The following is a 20,124-nucleotide window of genomic DNA, read 5'->3' on the forward strand; positions in this document are numbered from 1 at the left end:
CACGACCATGACTTAACGACTGAACAACAACAACAACAAGGGAGGGGATTGCCAGCTGGGCCAAGGAGGTGATCAATGTCTCCTTGCACAAGGGAGTGGTCCCAGGCACCTGAAAGAGGCAGCAGTGAGACTACTCCTGAAGAAATCCTCCCTGGGCCCAGAAGATCTCAGTAACTTTGGGCTGGTGGCAAATGTTCCTTTCCTGGGCAAGGTCCTTGAACAGGTCATTGCTGATGAGCTCCAAATGCTCTTGGAGGAGATGACTGTCTGAGCTTGGAGTGGGGAGTACTGCATTGCAGTGGTTCCGCTCCTATTTCGATGGCTGCTTCCAGAAGGTGTTGCATGGGGAATATTGCTTGGCCCTATGGATTATCCAGCATGGGGTTTGCAGGGGTTGTTTTTGTTCCCCATGCTATTTAACATCTACATGAAACTGTTTAGTGGGATCATACAGAGGTTTGGAGTGCATTGCCATCAGTATGCTGATGACACACAGCTCTATTTCTCCTTTTCATTCTCATCAGGTGAGGCTGTAGATGTACGAGATCAGTGCCTGGCTGCAACCATGGGCTGGATGAGCTAATAAACTGAAGTTCAATCCAGACAAGGCTGAGATACTGTTCGTGCGTGTTCTTCTGAGTGGATGGAGCATGTTCATCCAGTTCTGGATGGGTTTGCACTCCCCCTGAAGAAGAAGGTTAGTAGCTCGGGGATTCTCCTGTAGTCATCATGGGCACTTGAGCCTCAGGTAGCCTCCATGGCATGGAGTACCTTCTACCAACTTTGGTTGGTGGCCCAGCTAAACCTTTAACTGGACAGGGATAGCCTGTTTTTTGTAATTTATGCTCTAGCTACCTTCAAGTTAGATTACTGCAATGCACTCCATGTGGGGCTGCCCTCGAAGGCGGTTTGGAAGCTGCAGGTTATACAAAATGCAGCAGCAGGTCTGACCATATAACACCGATTCTGGCCCAACTGCACTGGCTGCCAGTATGTTTCCGAGCCTAATTAAAGGTGCTGGTCTTGATCTATAAAGCCTTACATGGCTTGGGACCGCAATACCTGATGTGCCACCTCTCCCAGTATGAACCTACCCATGCACTACAGTAAACATCTGAGGCCCTCCTCTGAGTGCCTCCTCTGAGGGAGGATCGGAGCATGGCAACAAGGGAGAGGGCCTTTTTGATGGTGGCCCCCCAATTATGGAACACTCTCCCCAGTGTGGTCCACCTGGCACCAACACTGTTATCTTTTTGGCACCAGATAAAGTATTTCCTGTACTCCAAGTCATTTGACAGTATATGATGGAGCATTTTAGTTTCTTATCAGGTCCTGGTAGTTTTATTGTCAATTGTTTTTAACTTGTTTTTAAACTGTTGAAAATCTCTGAATGTTCAGGGTTTTGTTTGTGTTTTATCATGCTGTGAACTGCCCAAAAGCTTTGGCTACTGGGCAGTATAGAAATGTAATGAATTAATGATTTAATTAATGAGTAGACATTGGGTGGGACCCAGTTATGCCCTATCATTCACAATAGGAGTTTTGATCCTGCAGATGCCTCCTCTAACAGAAGGGGGGGGGACTTTCACCATTCCCCCTTCCCCCTGCTGCCCTCTGCATCTCCCAAAAATTTGCTCTGGGGGGGGGGGTGTGTGTGCTCCAGAACAACATGGAAGGTGGCATGGGGGACTGCAGGAGGAAGGGGGAACTGGCAAAAATGGCCTCCCATCCTCTTCTGTGAACAGAAAGACTCCTGTTTGCAGAAGAGAGCAATTGGATTCCACCCATAAGTCCTTGATCATTTATCAGTACCTTTAAACCTGCTACCAATGCCTTTCTATCTGGGTCTGGGATGATTTATTTTAAGGAGCTAACACACTGAAAACATGCTAACTTAACACAGAAGTAGCTTGTTCACTGCAAATGTCTTAGGACCAAACTGCAAATTATATTAAATGCATACTTTGGCAGAATTATTTTTAAAACTTTAAATAGCAGGCACAAATGGGCCTAATCAGAACTCAGAGCATGGCAAGGCAGAATGTAAAAAAACAAACACCTTTATCCCATGCCGCAATCCTAATGAAGTTTGCCCCCCTAAACCTGCTATTCCTGTTGGGAGAGAAGCTTTCCTATTGACAGATGCAAATATATTTACTTATTTCCTAAAACATTTATTAGCCACTATATAGCTTTGGGTCTCAGAGCAATGTAAAGCATAAAATAGCAGTGTTGGGTTTCATCAGTGTTTGGGTAAAGCAGGGATGGGGAACCTCCAGCCTGCACAAACATCCCTCCCACCACCGCAGGACCAGTCCTGATCAGGCCCACACATAACTTCTATTTAAAGTTTAAAAAAAGAATAATGCAACAAAGTACATTTTTAAGGTTACGAGCAGTTTGGTCCTCAAAATGCAGTGAGGTGTTCAGAACACATTCCTTACACTTTAGTAGATCTGTCTTCTTACAGTTCACCCTTCACAAGGATGCTACATTGCTGGATATGATAATGACTAGAACAGTCGGGAACCTGACTAGAGGAGAGGCCTTGAGTTCATTCTGTGTGGTGATCAGAATCAGATGCCCAGCTCAACTGTTGTAGAACCGCTGGGGAATAGTGACTACAATACTGTCAAGGTCAACATTTATGTGAGCATTAGGTTGTCCAGAAGGTCCAGTATAATGATATTTAACCTCCAAAGTTGAAACTTCTCAAAGATGAGAAGTTTCGTTAAAAAGTAAGTTGCTAGGGAAGTCAAGAGGATCAGACCAGTTTAGAATGCTCAGGTTATTGAAAATAATGACAGCAGAAGCTCAAATACAATGCATATCTCATATTAGAAAAGGTACACAAAAGTCCAAAAGGATGCCAATGTGGTTAAGAAGCAGACACAAGGAAACTATAAAAGGCAAGTTGGCTTCCTTCACAAAGTGGGCATCCCGTCCAAATGAGGAAGACATGGAGGAGCACACATTCTGGCAAAACGCGTTCAAGTTGACGATAACACCAGCGGCACTGCAAGGGCCAGATGACAGGTTGCAGGTCTGGGGCCCAGCAGCCCAGGGGAGCTCCAAATTAGAACCCCCCATCAGTAGCAGCTGCCACAACCTCTTTCCCTTAAAAAAAAAAATACAGAGTGGGCATGTGGAGCAAAGCTCCGGACACTCGAGCCTGCCAGCAACATCTCCAAGAGCACTGTGCCTTTGCCCCCATGTGCGGCCTGCAGGCAGTCCAGGAACTAACCATGGTGGGGACATCTGACTAGAGTTTTGCTCCACACACCCACACCGTAGAGACACTGGGGCAAGTGCTGCTGCCATCACCAGCCAGCCACCTGGGTGGGGGTGGAGGGGTCTTCACAAGAACGGAATCAGAAGCATGTTGGAGGATCACCCAGATGTTCATGGAATCAGCATTGGTCCATCAGGGACACACAAAGCAAGAAAAGCCGAGTGTACAGTACCGTTAAAATCCAGTTTTCGGGGGTCATACAACACTTGAAAGGAACATACTTCCAGGTGCAGGGAGTAGAACTGAACATCGTCAAAGTGGCAGGGGCTTCTGAACCAATGAGAGAGGCTTGTCCCCCCACCCCATCCAGTCCCCCCATGTGCTGCCCGGCCAATATTGCTGAAAGAGACTGTGCCTTTAACTATATCAGAAAGAGAAAAGCTGCCCATGAGATCCTTCGACCATTAGATGACAACCGAGTGAAAAGATTACTGAAGGAGGACAGGGACTTTTCAGAGAAGATGAACAAATGATTTGTATTATTCTTTACACAGGAACGTATTCGACAGATATCCAGGCCTGAATCACTTTTTTCTGCAATGGTGTCAAAAGAGCTAAGTCATATAGAAGTGACAAGAAATGAAATTCCAGGGCAAATTGACAAGTTAAAAATAACACATCACCCTCAGTCCATATGGTATGCACCCAAGAGTTCTGAAAACTCAAGCCCTGCTTTCCAGGGTTTCAGGCAGGACTATTTCCAGCCCTACCTGAAGATGCCAGGAATGGACCCCGGGACTTTTAGAATGAGAAAAATCTGATTTTTCCTTGTCCCTCCCCATCCCTTTTTCCTTAAGTGTCGTTTCTTGTTAGATTGTAACCCTGAAGACAGGGACTGTATTTTACAGATTGATTGTAAATTGCTCTGAGAGTTGGGGCGGGGGCGCTGAGGAGTGGCATAAAAATACTTTAAACTTAAATAAATAAATAATACATAGGTTATTTGGATTGGGGAAGCTTCCCAGAACCTGGTTAGATAAGTACAGTGATTGCACAACTTCTTATTCCCAAAGCTCCAGAGCTTCCATGGGCTTGACCACAGTTACCTACAGCCTTAAAAGTTATCATTTGAGATGTTTGCACAGCTCTGGTTGAGCTGTAATTAGCATCTATAATTTGGCAGGTTTGGCATTTAGCATCTATAACTTGGACAAAATATAGATTAAATGTGGAGGAGCAGTTGAAGTAAGGTAATAAAGTACAGTCAACATTAAGAGTCAGTTTATAACTCTCTCTTTTTTTAAGCTGGGTTGTTTTTTTTACCATGCTTTTAATGGCTGACCCTGTTCCAAACTGAGCTAAAGAGAGTTTTCCCACCACGGTAATAAGCAGTAGTAATTAATGGCCACAGGAAGTCTAGCTCTTATTCTGAGTAGTTATTATCAATACATATGTTAAAAATTAAATACATCACTACTGAAGTTTTTTTTTTAAAAAACTAAGGCAAATATGCCTTGCTCATATTGGAGAAAGATAATGTATTTAAAATATTCATATCCTGCCTTTCTAACAATCCGAAGCTTCCAAGACAAGAACAATAAAACAATCTCTTCCAATCCAAAGCAAAATAAAAATAAACCCAGAAGCAAATCCAGCAGCCAAGGATAGTAAACAAAACAATCAGAGTTCTTTAAATTGAACATCTAAAGAAAACATCTAACAGCGTATGTCGCTGGAAGAGTATTCTGGGATCTGGGTGCCACTTAGGCGTCCATCTGCAAGGCCCCAAGCCTGCAAACCTGGTCTGGGAGAAGATGATGCTAGCCAAGCCAGTCCCTATGTGAACCACCTATATATTCAGTGGTCCCCTTTAACCAACACTCTTTCACTCCAGCACCGCCTCCCATCCAACATTCTCACTGACCAATCACTCGGCACCAGGCACTCAACCAACCATACGGTCCCATACACTCTCACTCACTCTCCAGGAAACCTCAAATGTATCAAGAAGCTATTAAACCATAAACTTAGAGTTTAAATTAATAAAAATCATGGGGCAGTTTTGCCACAGTCCCCTTAGTATACACACCAAGTTTCAGGTGTCTAGGTTTCATGGTTCTGTAGCTACGGTGCCAACAGACACAAATCCTCCTTTATTGTTATAGAATGTAATAGTACCATCAATGTACGTTGTATTTTGGGAAGTAATATAAGCGAAGATGACTCGTTCTGTTCCTGCGGAAGTCTAGCAAGCTCTGTCTCAAATATAGCCCAAAACTATGCTGGGACCTTTCAAGTACTTTATCAATTTCAACCTGATGGTCTGTGTGCTGCCAATGTAAAGAATGTAATGCAGGCCTAATCTTACTTTTGTCTATACCAGTGAATAACTATACTGCTGTGTTGTAAATAAGCTTCAGTTCCATTTAAAGCTAACTAAATCACATCTTAGGGTCAATTATCTATATGTGTTTCTTTTTCCATTTAGTATTTCACAAAACCAGCAACCTGCATACAACTTTGTACTTCTAACTGCAACTTGTGTTATTTTTTTAGGCAACACGTTTGGGATCAAGTTCTAATCTAAAAATAGTATTAAAGTTGCAATTTAAAGTATCTTCTTACCAACAGATAAAAATTTTAAGTGAAGGTCTGACATGAGCTTGTGATAACACTGACAGTAATACTAATTTGTTGCTAAATGCTTTTCATATCACTTACCAAGATAGCCGTTACATTAAGCATCCAAGTCTCCAAGTTCAAACCGCAAAAGTGCTTCAAATGCTTCTTTCTCCTTCCAGCGACCAGAAGGTGTGGCTATATTTAATGATAATAATGGCTGTACGGCATGTTTCAGGGGGCACCATGGATGGGGTGATAGATGAAGGCAGGAATTGCTATCTGAATGGCACAAGACTTTTTAAACCACTGGGCCAGATGCAGGGGCTCAGAGGGAATTGGGCGCTCCTTCAGGGAATAAAGTATCTTGGGCCACACTGGTCCTACATTGATTGGGTAGCCTTTAGTTTTTCCATGATATTCCATGTATAACCCAGGCAAAGAAGGAAGGGAAAATGTAATGTTGAATACTAAGGCATTTGACCAGAAATACTTCCATGCACCACAAAAGCTAATCTGGTTTGACCAGCTTCTATAGGCTTGAGGTCCACTCTATTCTCCAGACAATGGTCCAGGGCTAGGAATGGTCAGCTTCATAATGAAGTTGACACAATTTAGCAATAAAGGCTTCACAGTAATGGACACACATGGGCTCAGCCATATCACCATATTCAAATATGTAAAAGTATATATTACATGCAAAATCCAAAAGGGAGATGGAGAGTATAAAAACAATTGAAATCAGCATTTAAGCAACAGTTATCCTAGAATCTAGATCGCTAAAAGCCTGGCCAAAGCATGTTACTTGTTATCTAGAAGAACGAGGATGCCAAAGCAATGTTTCTGGGAAGGCACCTCACAATCAAGGTGCCAGCACAAAGAAGGCACCATTTTCTAGTTGCCAATTGCTTGATCTCCAGCAGCAGAGATACCCAGAGCAGTGATTCACTTCATGAAGTTCATGAAGAATGAACTTCATTCATTCCCCAATGAAGTTCTTACAAATGTGCAAGTCCATATGGTAGAAAGTAGTCCTCAGTTTCTATAAGGAAGGCTGAGTGCCGAAGAACTGATGGTTTCGAACTGTGGTGCTGGAGAAGACTCTTACGAGTCCCCTGGACTGCAAGGAGGTCAAATCAGTCAATCCTAAAGGAAATCAACCCTGACTGCTCATTGGAAGGACAGAGACTGAAGCTGAAGCTCAAATATTTTGGCCACCTAATGCAAAGAGAAAACTCCCTGGAAAAGACCCTGATGCTGGGAAAGATTGAAGGCAAAAGGAGAAGGGGACGGCAGAGGATGAGATGGCTAGATAGCATCACGGATGCAATGAATCTGAACTTGAGCACACTCCGGGAGAGAGCGGAGGACAGGAAGGCCTGGCGTGCTATGGTCCATGGGGTCACGAAGAGTCGGACACGACTGAACGACTGAACAACAACAAAGTCCTCAGTTTCCCTCAATAATTGCATCCATACCACTTATTCTATAGTTGTTTAAATAATTCCAGGAAGAACAGTAACTAAAGCTGCAATACTATGCCCACTTACCTAGGAATAAGTCCCACTGAACTCAACAGGGATTACTTCTGTGTAGATATGTATAGCAGGGATGCAGAAACTGCAGCCTGCATGTGGCACTTGGCTGCTTCCAGTGTACCTGCAGAGACCTCATCCAGAGTTTCCCTGGTTAGTGCTACAGCTAGCTAGGGAAAGCATAGGATTTCCCTTGCCAGTGTTAGCGAGAGAAGCCCTTCCCTTCCGTCCAGGGGATGGGGTGGGGGGAGTGTGTGTGTGTGTGTGTGTGTGTGTGTGAGAGAGAGAGAGAGAGTTATGAGTGAGTGTATCTGCACGTCTAAGTGTGTGTGTGGAGGGGGTGCGCGCATGTGTGTGTGTGTACACATGCTTTTGCATGAACATGTACAGCCTCTGGCATCCTGGCAGACAACCAATGCAGCCCACGCGACAAAAAAGGTTGTGCACCCCTGATGTATCGGATTCACTGTAACTTGAACAAGAACTGAAGTCTCACACATTTCTTTCCAAATACTGGATCTACTGAAACCTGAACTCAATTTAAAATAATTAAAACCACCTCTTTATTAGCTATGTGCCAGTTTGGTTACTGGAACCCACCAAGATTAGTTTAGAGATCACTTATACTAGTTGTTAGCTGTTTAATATAGGAGACTGAATTCGTTTAGGACAGCCTCCCTAGAGTTGTAGTCCAAAACATCTGGAGGGCATCAGGCTGGGGGAGGCTGGTTTAGGAGATTCCAGCACGCACGCACACCCCATGCAATCAATAGCTGGACTCCGGTTCTATCACTCACAGCAGCGCTATCAAAAGATCACTGTTTACTATAACCAGCCAATGTGGTTTGCCAGAAGTTCACTATATAACATTTATCTCCATGACCTCTGAAAAAGCTGCTCACTCCATGTCAAAGATTTGCAATGCGATGCCTAACCTTCAAGAGAACCCCTCTAGCACGCAGCTGTCAATTATATTTAAGCACGTCTACAACCTGATTATTTTTGCATTAATCCAACATTATTCTTATTATTATTGGATCAAGATTTGACTGATGGTAAACCTAACCTTTGAATGAGTCCCCAGAATCTTGGATAGTATAATAACTTGAAAGAAGGTGGGGGTACAAGTCCGCTCTCTGGATTTCTGAAAGAAGTCTTGTTAAATAATTTATCAGCTAGGAAACTTTGCATGATATTTGATTTCCTTTATTTCCTTAAAGGATACTTTAAGATATGGAGGTATTAAATACTACATGAGTCCAATTGTATTGTAAATTTCAAAGTTACTAGGGTAACATGTTCCATTCAACTTCTTGACATCTTGTTTTGACTATCAAGGTGCTTGTCTTAACTGGGTTTTCCTCAACATGTCATTTTCACTTGAAAGTCCACTTTTTATTGGTTTACAGCTGATTAGTCTTCAGTATATGCAATTTAGTAGTACAATATTTATTTCTCCACAGGTCACATGTTGCAGGTTTGGTGCATGCATTTTGTTTCTCTAAAATCATCTTTACATATATTGGGAGGGTGGGATCATTTATGAAAAGATTATTCCAAATCAAGCAATGTCAGGAGGAACAGTAGTCTGCTATTATACCCTTATTGTGTGTGTGTGGGGGGGGGGGGTACTGTGGCTGACTTGGGGTTACATCAGCGCTGCAAAGTAGTTCATGGTTGTTACGCCCATATGGCTGGGAGGGAGAGTAGCGAATGACGTCAATACAGTGTCGTCCAGAGTTGTTATCTACTCTGCTAGTGGTTGGGTTGTTTTTAAGGGAAATGCAGTCGGGGGCTGTCAGTATTTAATGAAAAGGATACTGTCTATAACTTCCTTCATTAAATATTTTCTGCCGCAAATACTCAGGCAGCAAAATATCCTGGACCAGCAGCAGTGTGTATGTGTGTGTCCTGTTTGGCTGTTGTGTCTGAATGAGGCAGTCTGCGTCCCTTTCTTGAGTGTGTTCATGAAAGAGACCACTTTGATGTGTGTTTGTTTTTTGTGTCAATGTGCTGTATGCCAAAGCTTGTGTTTGTATTTGAGTTCTCTACCATGGAAGAGATACTAGCCTTTATTTGCTTGTTCGTTTGTTTATTTATTTACAACATTTATATACTGCTCCACATCTAAACAGATTCTGGAGCGGTGAACAATAAAAGATAAAAGAATAAAAACACCATATTAAAACATATAAATATAAATAAATAAAACATATTATTTGTTTTGCTTCCAGGAAAGCTTGGAAGATGATTTCCACTAAAATACATAGTGAAAAATGTTTTTGGATTATTGTATTATTGTTGTATACTGTTGACTGTGTGTGCATACGCAGAAACGTTGTTTGTGAGTGTGGCAGAGTAGGAGGGGCCCTGCTAGCCCCAGGACCCATCATGGTCTTCATCTGTCCCTGGACCTCAGGTTTTTCTCACTGTGTGCTTGCCTTTTGCTACTTGTACTGTGGAACAAAATCTAGAAGAGGATAGTCAAGACACATTACAAAACGAACTTGATGGCATCAGTTCCTCTGTTGTCATCGTTCATTTATTGTAGTGGGGAACATTACCAGCAGCTTCTCATCAAGTTTTATCCTTTCCAAATGAGATGGGTGATACTTTGGATTATTTAATTTCTAATAGTACTTATCCCCCTTTTATCGAAACAAGTATGTAAATCTTCTTTGGGTCTTCTCTGCTGTTATTTCTGTGCCATGCAGCTTCTGTGATTTTCAGAATTAAAATCATGTTCAAGGTTTAAATGGCTGCTCCCTCCCACCCCCTCCTGCAGGGCTTTTTAATTTGGCTATTCACCTATTTCAGGAATTTTAGAATTTAGTCTTGGGTGTCAAAAACTGCCAGACCCAAATATAAAACTCCAGCTGAAATGCAGCACAGGCAAACAGTGTCCTTGTTCACCTATTCTTCAACAAATCTATCACATTCAGCATCCTCTGGGTTTGACTAGAAGAAATTATTTCTTCAGATATAATGCGCAATGAAGGCTGCAATCCTATACACACCTATCTGGGAGTAAGTCCCATTCAATTCATTATATCTTACTACTGAGCAGACATGTCTGTTCACCTGACATTTTAAAAATCTGAATACTATAAAATGTCTTTTTGGCAATTTTAGTTATCTCACATGGTCTAATACTGGAAGCAGGAAACCCATAAAAGTGAGTTCTGTAGGAAGTGCTTTAGCATATCCAGAGCATAACCATTTCTCCAAATCCATGGTTCCTTGGATCATTTCCCAACTATCAAATAAGTAGGTTTACTGAGCTGGAAAGGAGCTAAGCAGTCTTTCCTACCAACTGTAGAGCAGAATTGACCTTTCTAGGCCACCAGACATAATTCCTTTGCCCTATTCTGATTCTATTAAGTTGCCTTCAGCTGAAGAGACAAGCGTGCAGCAATTTCTGACTGCCTTGCGATGGAATAATCCCTTCTTAGTGTATGTCTTATAGCCACACTGTCTGATTTCCCAGGTCACATTTCCAAGAAAGAACAGAAATCACCCGAATTGTGGGCCCTGGGCTCTTAAAACATGAGAGATGGTTCAATCCAAATCCCACATAGCCACACAAGAAATCATGCCAGCATTCAGGTCTAATTTCTGCCAAAGCTGTCTAAGCACTATAAAAACCATTCTGGACCACTCTTAACCTCACTGCAGACTCTTGCAAGGAGCTTGAAATAGATATTTGTTAAACCAAAACATCAATCGGCAATTACCCTGTCACGACATTTTATTTCAAAATATGGAAGAACCTGTATGCCCTGTCATTCTGAGTTTTTAGCAACTAGTTAAGATCAGTTCCACTAACTTTTTTTTTTAGATCTTTCAGACGCTTCATGAGCCCTATGCAGGCGTTCCCGAAGCATGGTGATTAAAAACACAAGGAGGGAGAGCACACTAGCCCCAGCCCGCTCCATTGTTGCTCTCCTTGCCCTCTACACATGGAGGGGAACTTTGTGAAGAGGAGAGCCTGTGGGGTCCTCCGCCTGATCTGGAGGTGTTCCGGATTTAAAATAATATTTTTAATCCATCCAGTAACAAACATTCTCTTGTATTTAACCACTTTACTATGGAGGTAGGCAACCTTTGTGGGCTTATAGACACATCTGGAATTTTGAGGACATGTTGCGAGCACCACAGCAAAATTGGCTGCCGTGAGAGTGTGTGTGAATGGAGCAGAAAAAGCACAGGACACTTGGGTGGCCCACTCACTGTGATCACTGAAGGCAGCAATAAAAAAGCTGAACTTGAGTAGGCAGACAGACACACATTCAATGCCAGAAAACTACTTAGCTAAGGAACATGCCCCTGCCAAATGTACTTCAGAGCAGACCAGAGAAACACTCACTCACTTGAGACTTAGAGCCAAACTAAACGTTCTGTCTAGTACGCATGGTTTACCATCCCTCCCAGGGTTCTGCAGTCCTGGTCTGAACTGGGACACTTACACAGAGATGAAGAAAACTGGTGGGGAAAAGACATGCAGGGATCATATCTCACACCATATTCACATGTTACACTGAACATGCATTCACACTCTATGTACACCCATTTCATTTCACTTCATGCACCCGCACTTTTCCTTCGTCAGCAAAGATGCCCCATGTTGCCCTGGGGCCTGTCCATGAGTGATCTGCTGTGGATTGTGACCGTTCGGAAGTCCTTTGTAGCACATGACATTGTGGCCAGTTTGTAGCCACCCTGGAGTTTATCTGTGGGAAAACTGCATTTTTGCAGAGTAGTTTTACTCCATTGTTTTTCTTTAATTCGGCTCCCCTGCAGTTCAGCTGCTGTGTGCCCATCCCTCTGCTTTAAATTCGGTATGATCAGGCTTTCCTAGAGGTGTATCTTTCACCTGGCCCTGCTCTCAGTAGCCTAGGTAACTAGAGTAATGAGACTGCCTTTCCAACTCATCAAAGTGCTAGAGCCCTCCTTCGAGCCATCAGAATCCCTCTACATGCCCATTTCGCCAGTGGGGGTAACTCGTCTCATTTCCCAGCCTGTCCCTGTTGAGAGTCATGATTATGAGCTTCTCTGATGCTTGTGTTACTTCACTGCTTCTCTTCATGGAGGGAAAGGGCTGGCTGGAGTTGCCTCCCTCGGTTAGCACTGCTGCTGCCTCTACTGGCCACCTCCTCTCCTCCCCCTCCTGCATTCTTTGGTTTTCACTGTATCGCCCTATCCATACAGCAAAATACTGGGAATGCAGACTCCTGCTCCTCTGGCTGCCTCCTCTTGCTAGTTAGCCAGTACTTGAAACAACACAGTTCTGATTTTCTCAATGGGAAAAAGACGCGACAGATTCTCAGTGTGGGGAATCGCATTGAGGCTGCCGAATGAGAATGGGTGAAGCAGCTAGATCACTGTATTTAATCCCTGGAAAAGGAGAAAGGGGGTGGGAGCGCTAACTCCCTGACTGTTGACTGGAATAGGGTGAAATTGCACTGGTGGGGTGCTCTCATGGGGAACCTTCAGATGCTGTCAGGAATAATACGCAAGAGGGAGCCTGGACAGTGGCAGGAAACAAGTCTCTCTCATTGGTTGAGCAGCACCTGTCAGGTTGATGACGTTTGGTTCTACTCCTCTTACCCAACCCAGACGTATGTTGCTTTCAAGCACTGTGTGACCTGTGAAAAACAGATTTTTAAGGTATGGTACTCTGTTTTTCTTGCTTCATGTGTCCTGATGGGCCAAAATCCAGATAATACTCCAACGTGCTTCTCATTCCATTGTTGTGAAGATCCCACCCTGGTCATTGCTTTAGAAAGCATCTCGTGTTACTGCTAGAAAAGGTCTCCCTCTCATTGTTTAAGCCACCCTACTGATATAACTAACTGATATAACAAATAGGCCTGGCTCAACTCATAGGAGGGTTCCTCTAGCAATAGAGTAAGGCTCAGATGCTTCATAAGGCAATACAGGACCAGGACAACATGGGGCATCTTTGCTCGTCCCAGACACTCCATCCTCCTCATGTGGATTTGGGCCTGAAAGACAAAGACCTAAGAGAAATGCGGATGCACGGAGGGTAAGTTGTAAGCAAGCATAATTCATGACAATGAACAACATCATCACTGATCACGGGGCATGGCACCTAAGGCACCAGAATTAGCTTCCAATTTCCTGGGTTTGTGGACCTTGAACAAACATGAGATACCTTTAACTCTGGCCTTAAACCAGCAGGCTTAAAAAAAAAAAAACTGAATATAAATTACACTGGTTTAACAATAGACAAATTTAATTTGATGATGTCAAATGTTACTTGGTAGGGCTAAAAGTTAAAGACACACGTCGGTAATTTTTGAGGTGGGTTTGATGTATATTGTAATATACATTAAAGATGGCTTTTAATTCCAATATTAAGTGGTAGTATTTGTTTATGGCTTATTGTATCATTCCCATCTAGTTATGTGTGACAGGTGAGTTTGGCTGAGTTGGCTCATGTAGAAGTTGCCATTCTGGGCTATTTTTTGAGAATGCCAACTGTTGCTTAGAACTGGTATCCAAACATGGTTTCTGTGGACATTTTGTGGCTTATTGCATCACTCGCATGTAGTTACGTGTGGCTGGTAAATTTGGTTGACTTGGCTTATTTGGAAGTGACTGTTCCGACCATTCCATTCTGTTCTGGATGTGTTCTGAGCATTAAGGGGTTAATAATAATATAAGCTTCCAAGGGTTTCTGTCCTAAAATATTGTTCTCGGGTATCTCTCACACAGGCCATTGTGTTTGCCATGTTGTTGTTATTTTAAATGAAGGGGCTGTTCTGGCCCATTCCGCTCCGGCTCTTACACCGTTTCTCCAGAAACTGCTGCCGCTGCTGAACCAGGGTAAAATTCTGCTGTTAGAGAGCATGAACAATGAGGCTGACAGCCTCCTGAAATGTTATTGCAACCTATCCCTTCTAGTCTTCCCTTTTCCAGTCTGGTGGAGTGTGCAGGGGAGGGGAGATGTGTCATGCCTGTGTTCAAACGAAGATAGGTGGCATCAGAGGAAGCAAAGTGGGATGTTGTTTGCCACAAGGTGTGTGTGCTTTGCCCCAAGAATGGCAGCTGCAGCCACAGAAGAAGATGGGGGATGAGGAGAGGATGAGCAGCAGGAGCAGAAGGGACCAGCCCAGCCAGCTGCTGCCAGACATGCCACGTTACCTGCTGGACCTGCAGCCAGCAGCAGATGCTCCCTGCCCAACCCGCTGCAGGGTCTACAAGGCCCACATGTCCACCTCCCGCTGCTGCCCCTCCTTAGGCGCTGCTGCCGGAGCAGATGTAAGATGGGGAAGTCACGATGGGCAGCGAGGGGTGCAGGTGGGAGCTGCAGAAGCTACAGCAACAGCAGATGGAGCGGCGGTAGTGCGTGGAAGGGGACACAAGCCAGACACACTAGGGGGCTTGGTGGGCGTAGGTGCAGTCGTGGGCACCCCATTGCCATCCCCTGCTTTACTATATTTCGGCTTATAATTGTCAGGGTGGACACTGAGCCCATAGAATCCCAGAGTAGTTCTGATTCTGAGGAAGAGCAGCTGCTCCTGGGAGAGGAGCATGCTCATCCTTCCCAGGGCCAACAGCTGGCAGAGATTCCTCCCACCGGCATTCCTGGCATAGATAGCAGTCCTAGGAGTGAGAGAACGCGGGAAGACTTGCTGGATGCGCAACGCCGACGCAGGGAGCAGTGCCAAATGGAGGGCGCAGAAAGGAGGCGTAGTGTCCGGTTGGTGCGCGAACAACGGTTGCGCCCAGAGGATCCAAGGGAAAAGGATCTGAAAACCTCCTATGTAGATGGGCCGTGAGAAAATACTATAGCAGAAGGCTCTAGGACTCCTCCCCTCTGAGAATGGCTGCCAGAGTATCTGTTAGATGTTGTTAGTTGACAACTCCCATCAGCCCCAGTCAGCAGAGCCAGTGGTCTGGGATGATGGGAGTTACAGTCCAACATCTGGAGGGCCTGAGGCTCCCCGATCCTGGTGGCATATTTGAATGACCACCGTCACCTGTTCCAGCCCACTTCGGTCATCCAAATTGTAAGTAGGTGTACTACAGGCACCTATGCAGAGGGCGAACACTACAAATGTTAACACAAAACATGGAATCAATTCCCACTGGCATTAATGCTACTTGCTTCTACATGTTTATCTCTGGCCCATTAACTGTTTCACTTGATAGGTATGAAATGCCCAAACTGGAATAATAGAATAGAACTGAGAGGGGCCATTTAGGGCAACCCCTTACTTGGTGCAAGAATCTAGTATAAAGTATCCCTGAGAGATGGCTGTCCAGTCTCTGCTTGAATGCCTCCTGTGTTGCAGAGCCCATTACCCCCCTAGGCAGTTGGTTCCATGGCCTGACTGCTCTGACCATTAAGAAGTTTTCCCTGATGTTCATCCAAAACCTGTGTTCCTGTAACTTAAGCCCCTTATTTCATGTCCTGCAGTCCTGGATGATAGAGAACAGGTTGTGGCCCTCTTCTGTGCAACTTCCAACAGCACAAGAGGCGACTCTACACATGGACGTCACCAGATGGTCAATATCGAAATCAGATTGATTATGTCCTTTGCAGCCAAAGATGGAGAAGCTCCATACAGTCAGTAAAAACAAGACCTGGAGCTGACTGTGGCTCAGATCATGAGCTGCTTCTTGCAAAATTTCGGCTTAAATTGAAGAACGTCGGGAAAACCACTAAACCGTTCTGTGCAACAACCTTTGGGTACTTGAAAGTGCTATCATATCCCCTCTAAGTCTTCTCTTCTCAAGCATAAACATACCCAGTTCATTCAATCTTTCCTCATAAGACTCAGTTTCTAGTCCCCTGATCATCTTCATTGCCCTTCTCTGAACTTGTTCCAATTTATCTGAATACTACTTAAAAGTGTGATGTCCAAAATCGGACACAGTTTTCAAGGTGAGGTCTGACCAAAGCAGAGAGGAACTGTTACTTCCCTTAATTTTGCAACTATACTTCTGTTGATGCAACCTAAAATTGCATTTCTGTTTTTGCAGCCACATCACACTGATATTCAACTTGTGATCAACTAGAACTCCAAGATCCTTTTCACATATACTATTGCCAAACCAGGTATTCCCCATCTTATACCTGTCTTTTTTATTTCATTTTTCCTAAATGAAGAACTTTGCACTTGTCTCTGTTAAATTTCATTCTGTTATTTTCTGCCCAGTCTTCTAACCTATCAAGATCATTTTGAATTTTGTTTCTCTCTTCTAAGGTATTGGCTATACCACCCAATTTTATCTGCAGATTTGAAAAGCATTCCCCCCGCCCTCCTGCAAGTCATTAATAAGATTTTTGAAGAGTACAGGGTCCAGAACTGAGCCCTGCAGCACCCCACTCAGTACCTTCCCTCCAGCTTGATTAGGAACCTTCAGTGAGCAGTCTTTAAGTATGGTTCCCCAGCCAGCTGTGGATCAAGGGCCAACCCCCACACGAGGTGGCATCAATCCCCTACCTCAGGTGACAGAGCACTCCCACCCACCCCCTCCAGGAGAGCACACCATTGCTGCCTCCAACAGGTACTCCAGAGAGCTCTGCTGGCTGCTCGCCTGTTGTGGCATTAGCAGCAGCAGCACAATGGGACCAACAGGGCTCTCTAGAGCAGCCGCCTGTTCAGTGGCACCAGCAGCTACGACAGTGAGAGAGCAGCCAGCGGGGCTCTCTGGAGCTGCTCCCCATCCTCTTTTTTGCTCGGGGGTGTGTGTGTGTATGCAGGCGATGGCAGCAGGGTGAGGGATGTTCCTGCCTCAGGCAATGGAAAAACTTCCACCAGCACTGTGTGATCTACCTAGTAGAAGTGCCATGCAGCCCACACTTAACTAGTTTGCTAAACAGAACATCACGGGGCACTTTGTCAAATGTCTTGCTGAAGTCAAGCTGTATTATGCCGGAAGCGTTTCCATTATCTAATAAGGAAGTTACCCGAATTAAAAGTGAAATAAGATTAATCTGGCAGGACTTGTTCTTGACAAATCCATGCTGGCTTGTAGTGACCACTGCATTAGTGTCAAGTTGCCTAAAGATCGAGCACTTTATAATCTGCTCCTGAATCTTCCCAGCTATTGATGACAGGCTGACTGGTCTGTAACGCCCAAGATTTTCCTCGCCCTTTTTGAAGATTGGGACAACGTTTGCTTTCCTCCAGTCTTCTGATACTTCACCTGTTCTCCAGGATTTCTCAAAGATAATAGATAGAGGTTCCTTTAGCTCCTTCAACACCCTAGGGTACAATTCATCTGGACCTGGGGACTGGAATTCATTTAAGGACCTTAGATATTCCCTGACCATCTCTCTGTCAACCTCAAGCTACACTCCTACTGCTTCAGCCTGTTTGTCACATATGCCAGATGGGACACAGATCCTCTTTGGGGAGAAAACAGAGTCAAAATAGGAGCTGAGCAGTTCCGCATTTTGTCACCTGTCAGCATTTTGCCATCTTCACTGAGCAGCTGGTCTACCATTACTTTTGTTCTCCTTTTACTTTGAATATATTTGACGAAGCCCCTTTTGTTATTCTTAGCAGCTCTCACTAACTTCAGCTTATACTGAGCTTTAGTCTTTCTCTACAATTCTGGGCTATCTGTCTGCACACATCCTCGCTGACCTGTCCATCCTTCCACCTCCTATATGTGTCTTTTTTTGATTTTCAGATCAGCAGTAAGCTTCTTGTGTAGCCACATTGCCTTCTTCTGTTTTCTGTTTTTTTAATTCATTGGAATTGTTTCTGATTGTGCATTTGGTATCTCCTTTTTAAAGAACTCCTATCCTCTTAAACTCCTCTTCCGGTTAAGTTTTCTTGTCATGAAATCCTAATTACTGCTCTGTATTTATTAAAATGTATTAAAATTTTTGTGAACCGCCCAAAGAGCTTCGGCTATTGGGCAGTATAGAAATGAAATGAAATAAATAAATAAATAAATAAATAGCTTTCCTGAAGTCCAAGGTACACGTTTAACGACACTCAGCTGTAGTTTTTCCTTAAAATCAAGAACTCAGGTCATGGTCCGTTACACGGTCACTTTCCCCCAGAGTTCCTGCTTCTTTCACCTCATCCACTAACTCTTCACTATTGGTCAGAATCAAGTCAAGGATGGCTGATCCCTCTTCCTCCCTCCACCCTCTGAAGGAGAGAGTTGTCAGCAAGGCAAGTCAGGAATTTCCTGGAGAGACTCAGTTTGGGAGGATAATTAAGCTTCCCGATTACTACAACTTCATGCTTTTTATAGAACTGTAGTTCCTGTAAAATTTCTGAAGGGCTAAAAACAAAGCTTTTGCCATGATATACCATATACCATCTTTGATACAGAAAGACTCAATCATGTTTCAAGAGAAGGTACACTTTCAGTTTAGTAGGTAAACCAGCAACAATGTTTAGCATTTATGTAGTGGTTTCTGAGCGTAAAGGAGTGCCATGCACATTCTCCAAATAATCCTTATATGGCCTGCTTGATAGGTCAGTATTATCCCCATGAGGCTGAGAGCAACAGTTTAACTAAGGTCACTTGGTAAGTTGATAGCCAAGGTAAGAATTGAACTGGCATCTTTCCAGTCACAGTTCACAATCTTAGCCACTCATAGCTCTCTCCAGATAAAAGAAACCTTTACACTGATCTAGAATGGCCACCAAAATTTTGCCTAAAACAAGACTCAGAAGTGATTTTGAGGATTCATTCACAAGCAAACCATCTGAGAAATCTTGAGGGAAGCCAACAAATTTAGATAGGATTATTTAAATCTTCCAGATGGATGAGCGGGTTCACATATTCCTGTTTCGTTCTGGTACTAACATCTTACTGATCCACATTTAGAGAGAAAGAATGTGTATGTTAAAAATGGCTCACTTTCTCTGTCATCAAGAAACCGCAGGTTCACAATAAGTCCAACACAATAGTCTTATGGGGAAAAAGGTAGGTACTTACACTGTAAAGTGATAAATGAAACACTTCCATCCACTGGGCCGCTCCAGGAAGTTGTACACATCTCCCTGCATACTAGTTTTGGTTAAGTATGGGCCGTAAAAGCATTTAGTAGTGTAGGCCCGGCGTATCTCATTCCCTGTCATAGAGTCGTTATTTATCTGGAAAGCAGGATCCTGTGAGTTTTCCTCTTCTGAGTTGGGAGGGATTTTTGATCCATTTGTCACCAAAGAATCAGGATCAAGTGCCACAGACGAGTACTGCATACTGTTTAAGTTTGTTCTCATTTCAAGCAAGGCTGCAGGCTTCCTGTGTCCATTCAGGCTCGCCACTTGGGAGTCAGAACACTGAATTGTACTGCAAAGGTTGTACATTGGGTGCCCACCAGTTTCACCATTACGATAAGACATTCTGTAATGAAGCAGGGGTATTGCTCACCTTGATCAATATTTAAAATCATAAAAGGTATCATATGTCTTCTGTGTCTGTTGCACACTCCAGTAAAAAGTCAAGCATTATTATGGAACTCCTCTGAAACACCAATACGTACAGCCAGTCTGTCACCTGTTACCTGTATTCTGAAATTAAATCACAAGATGATATTTAGATAATGGAAGTCTCAAGTAATGGATGCTAGAAAGGAAGAGATGACGCCTTTGAAGGGGAGACCAATTAAACTTGAGTTGCAAAAGGAAAGCATGAATTGGATGTCATTTATTGATTAGTACATCACATAGGCCCTCTTCATAACAAATTAACATTGTTTAAGGTTTTAAAATATTCACAGTGGCCCAATAAGCT

At 43.7% G+C, this 20,124-nt stretch overlaps 1 protein-coding gene across 1 annotated transcript in view; it reads right to left on the reverse strand.

The window, feature by feature from the left end:
- Positions 1-19,733, reverse strand: part of LOC146340295 (potassium voltage-gated channel subfamily KQT member 1-like) — a 474,824-nt gene extending 455,091 nt beyond the window's left edge. The window contains 1 exon segment of the mRNA XM_084811380.1: positions 19,327-19,733. Coding sequence (XP_084667506.1) covers positions 19,327-19,733 — 407 coding nt within the window.
- Positions 19,734-20,124: the final 391 nt, after the last annotated feature.

Source organism: Heloderma suspectum, chromosome 7, assembly GCF_057233095.1.
Source record: "Heloderma suspectum isolate Gila_16-S chromosome 7, 16-S_ref, whole genome shotgun sequence".
In the NCBI taxonomy this organism is placed as follows: Eukaryota; Metazoa; Chordata; class Lepidosauria; order Squamata; family Helodermatidae; genus Heloderma; species Heloderma suspectum.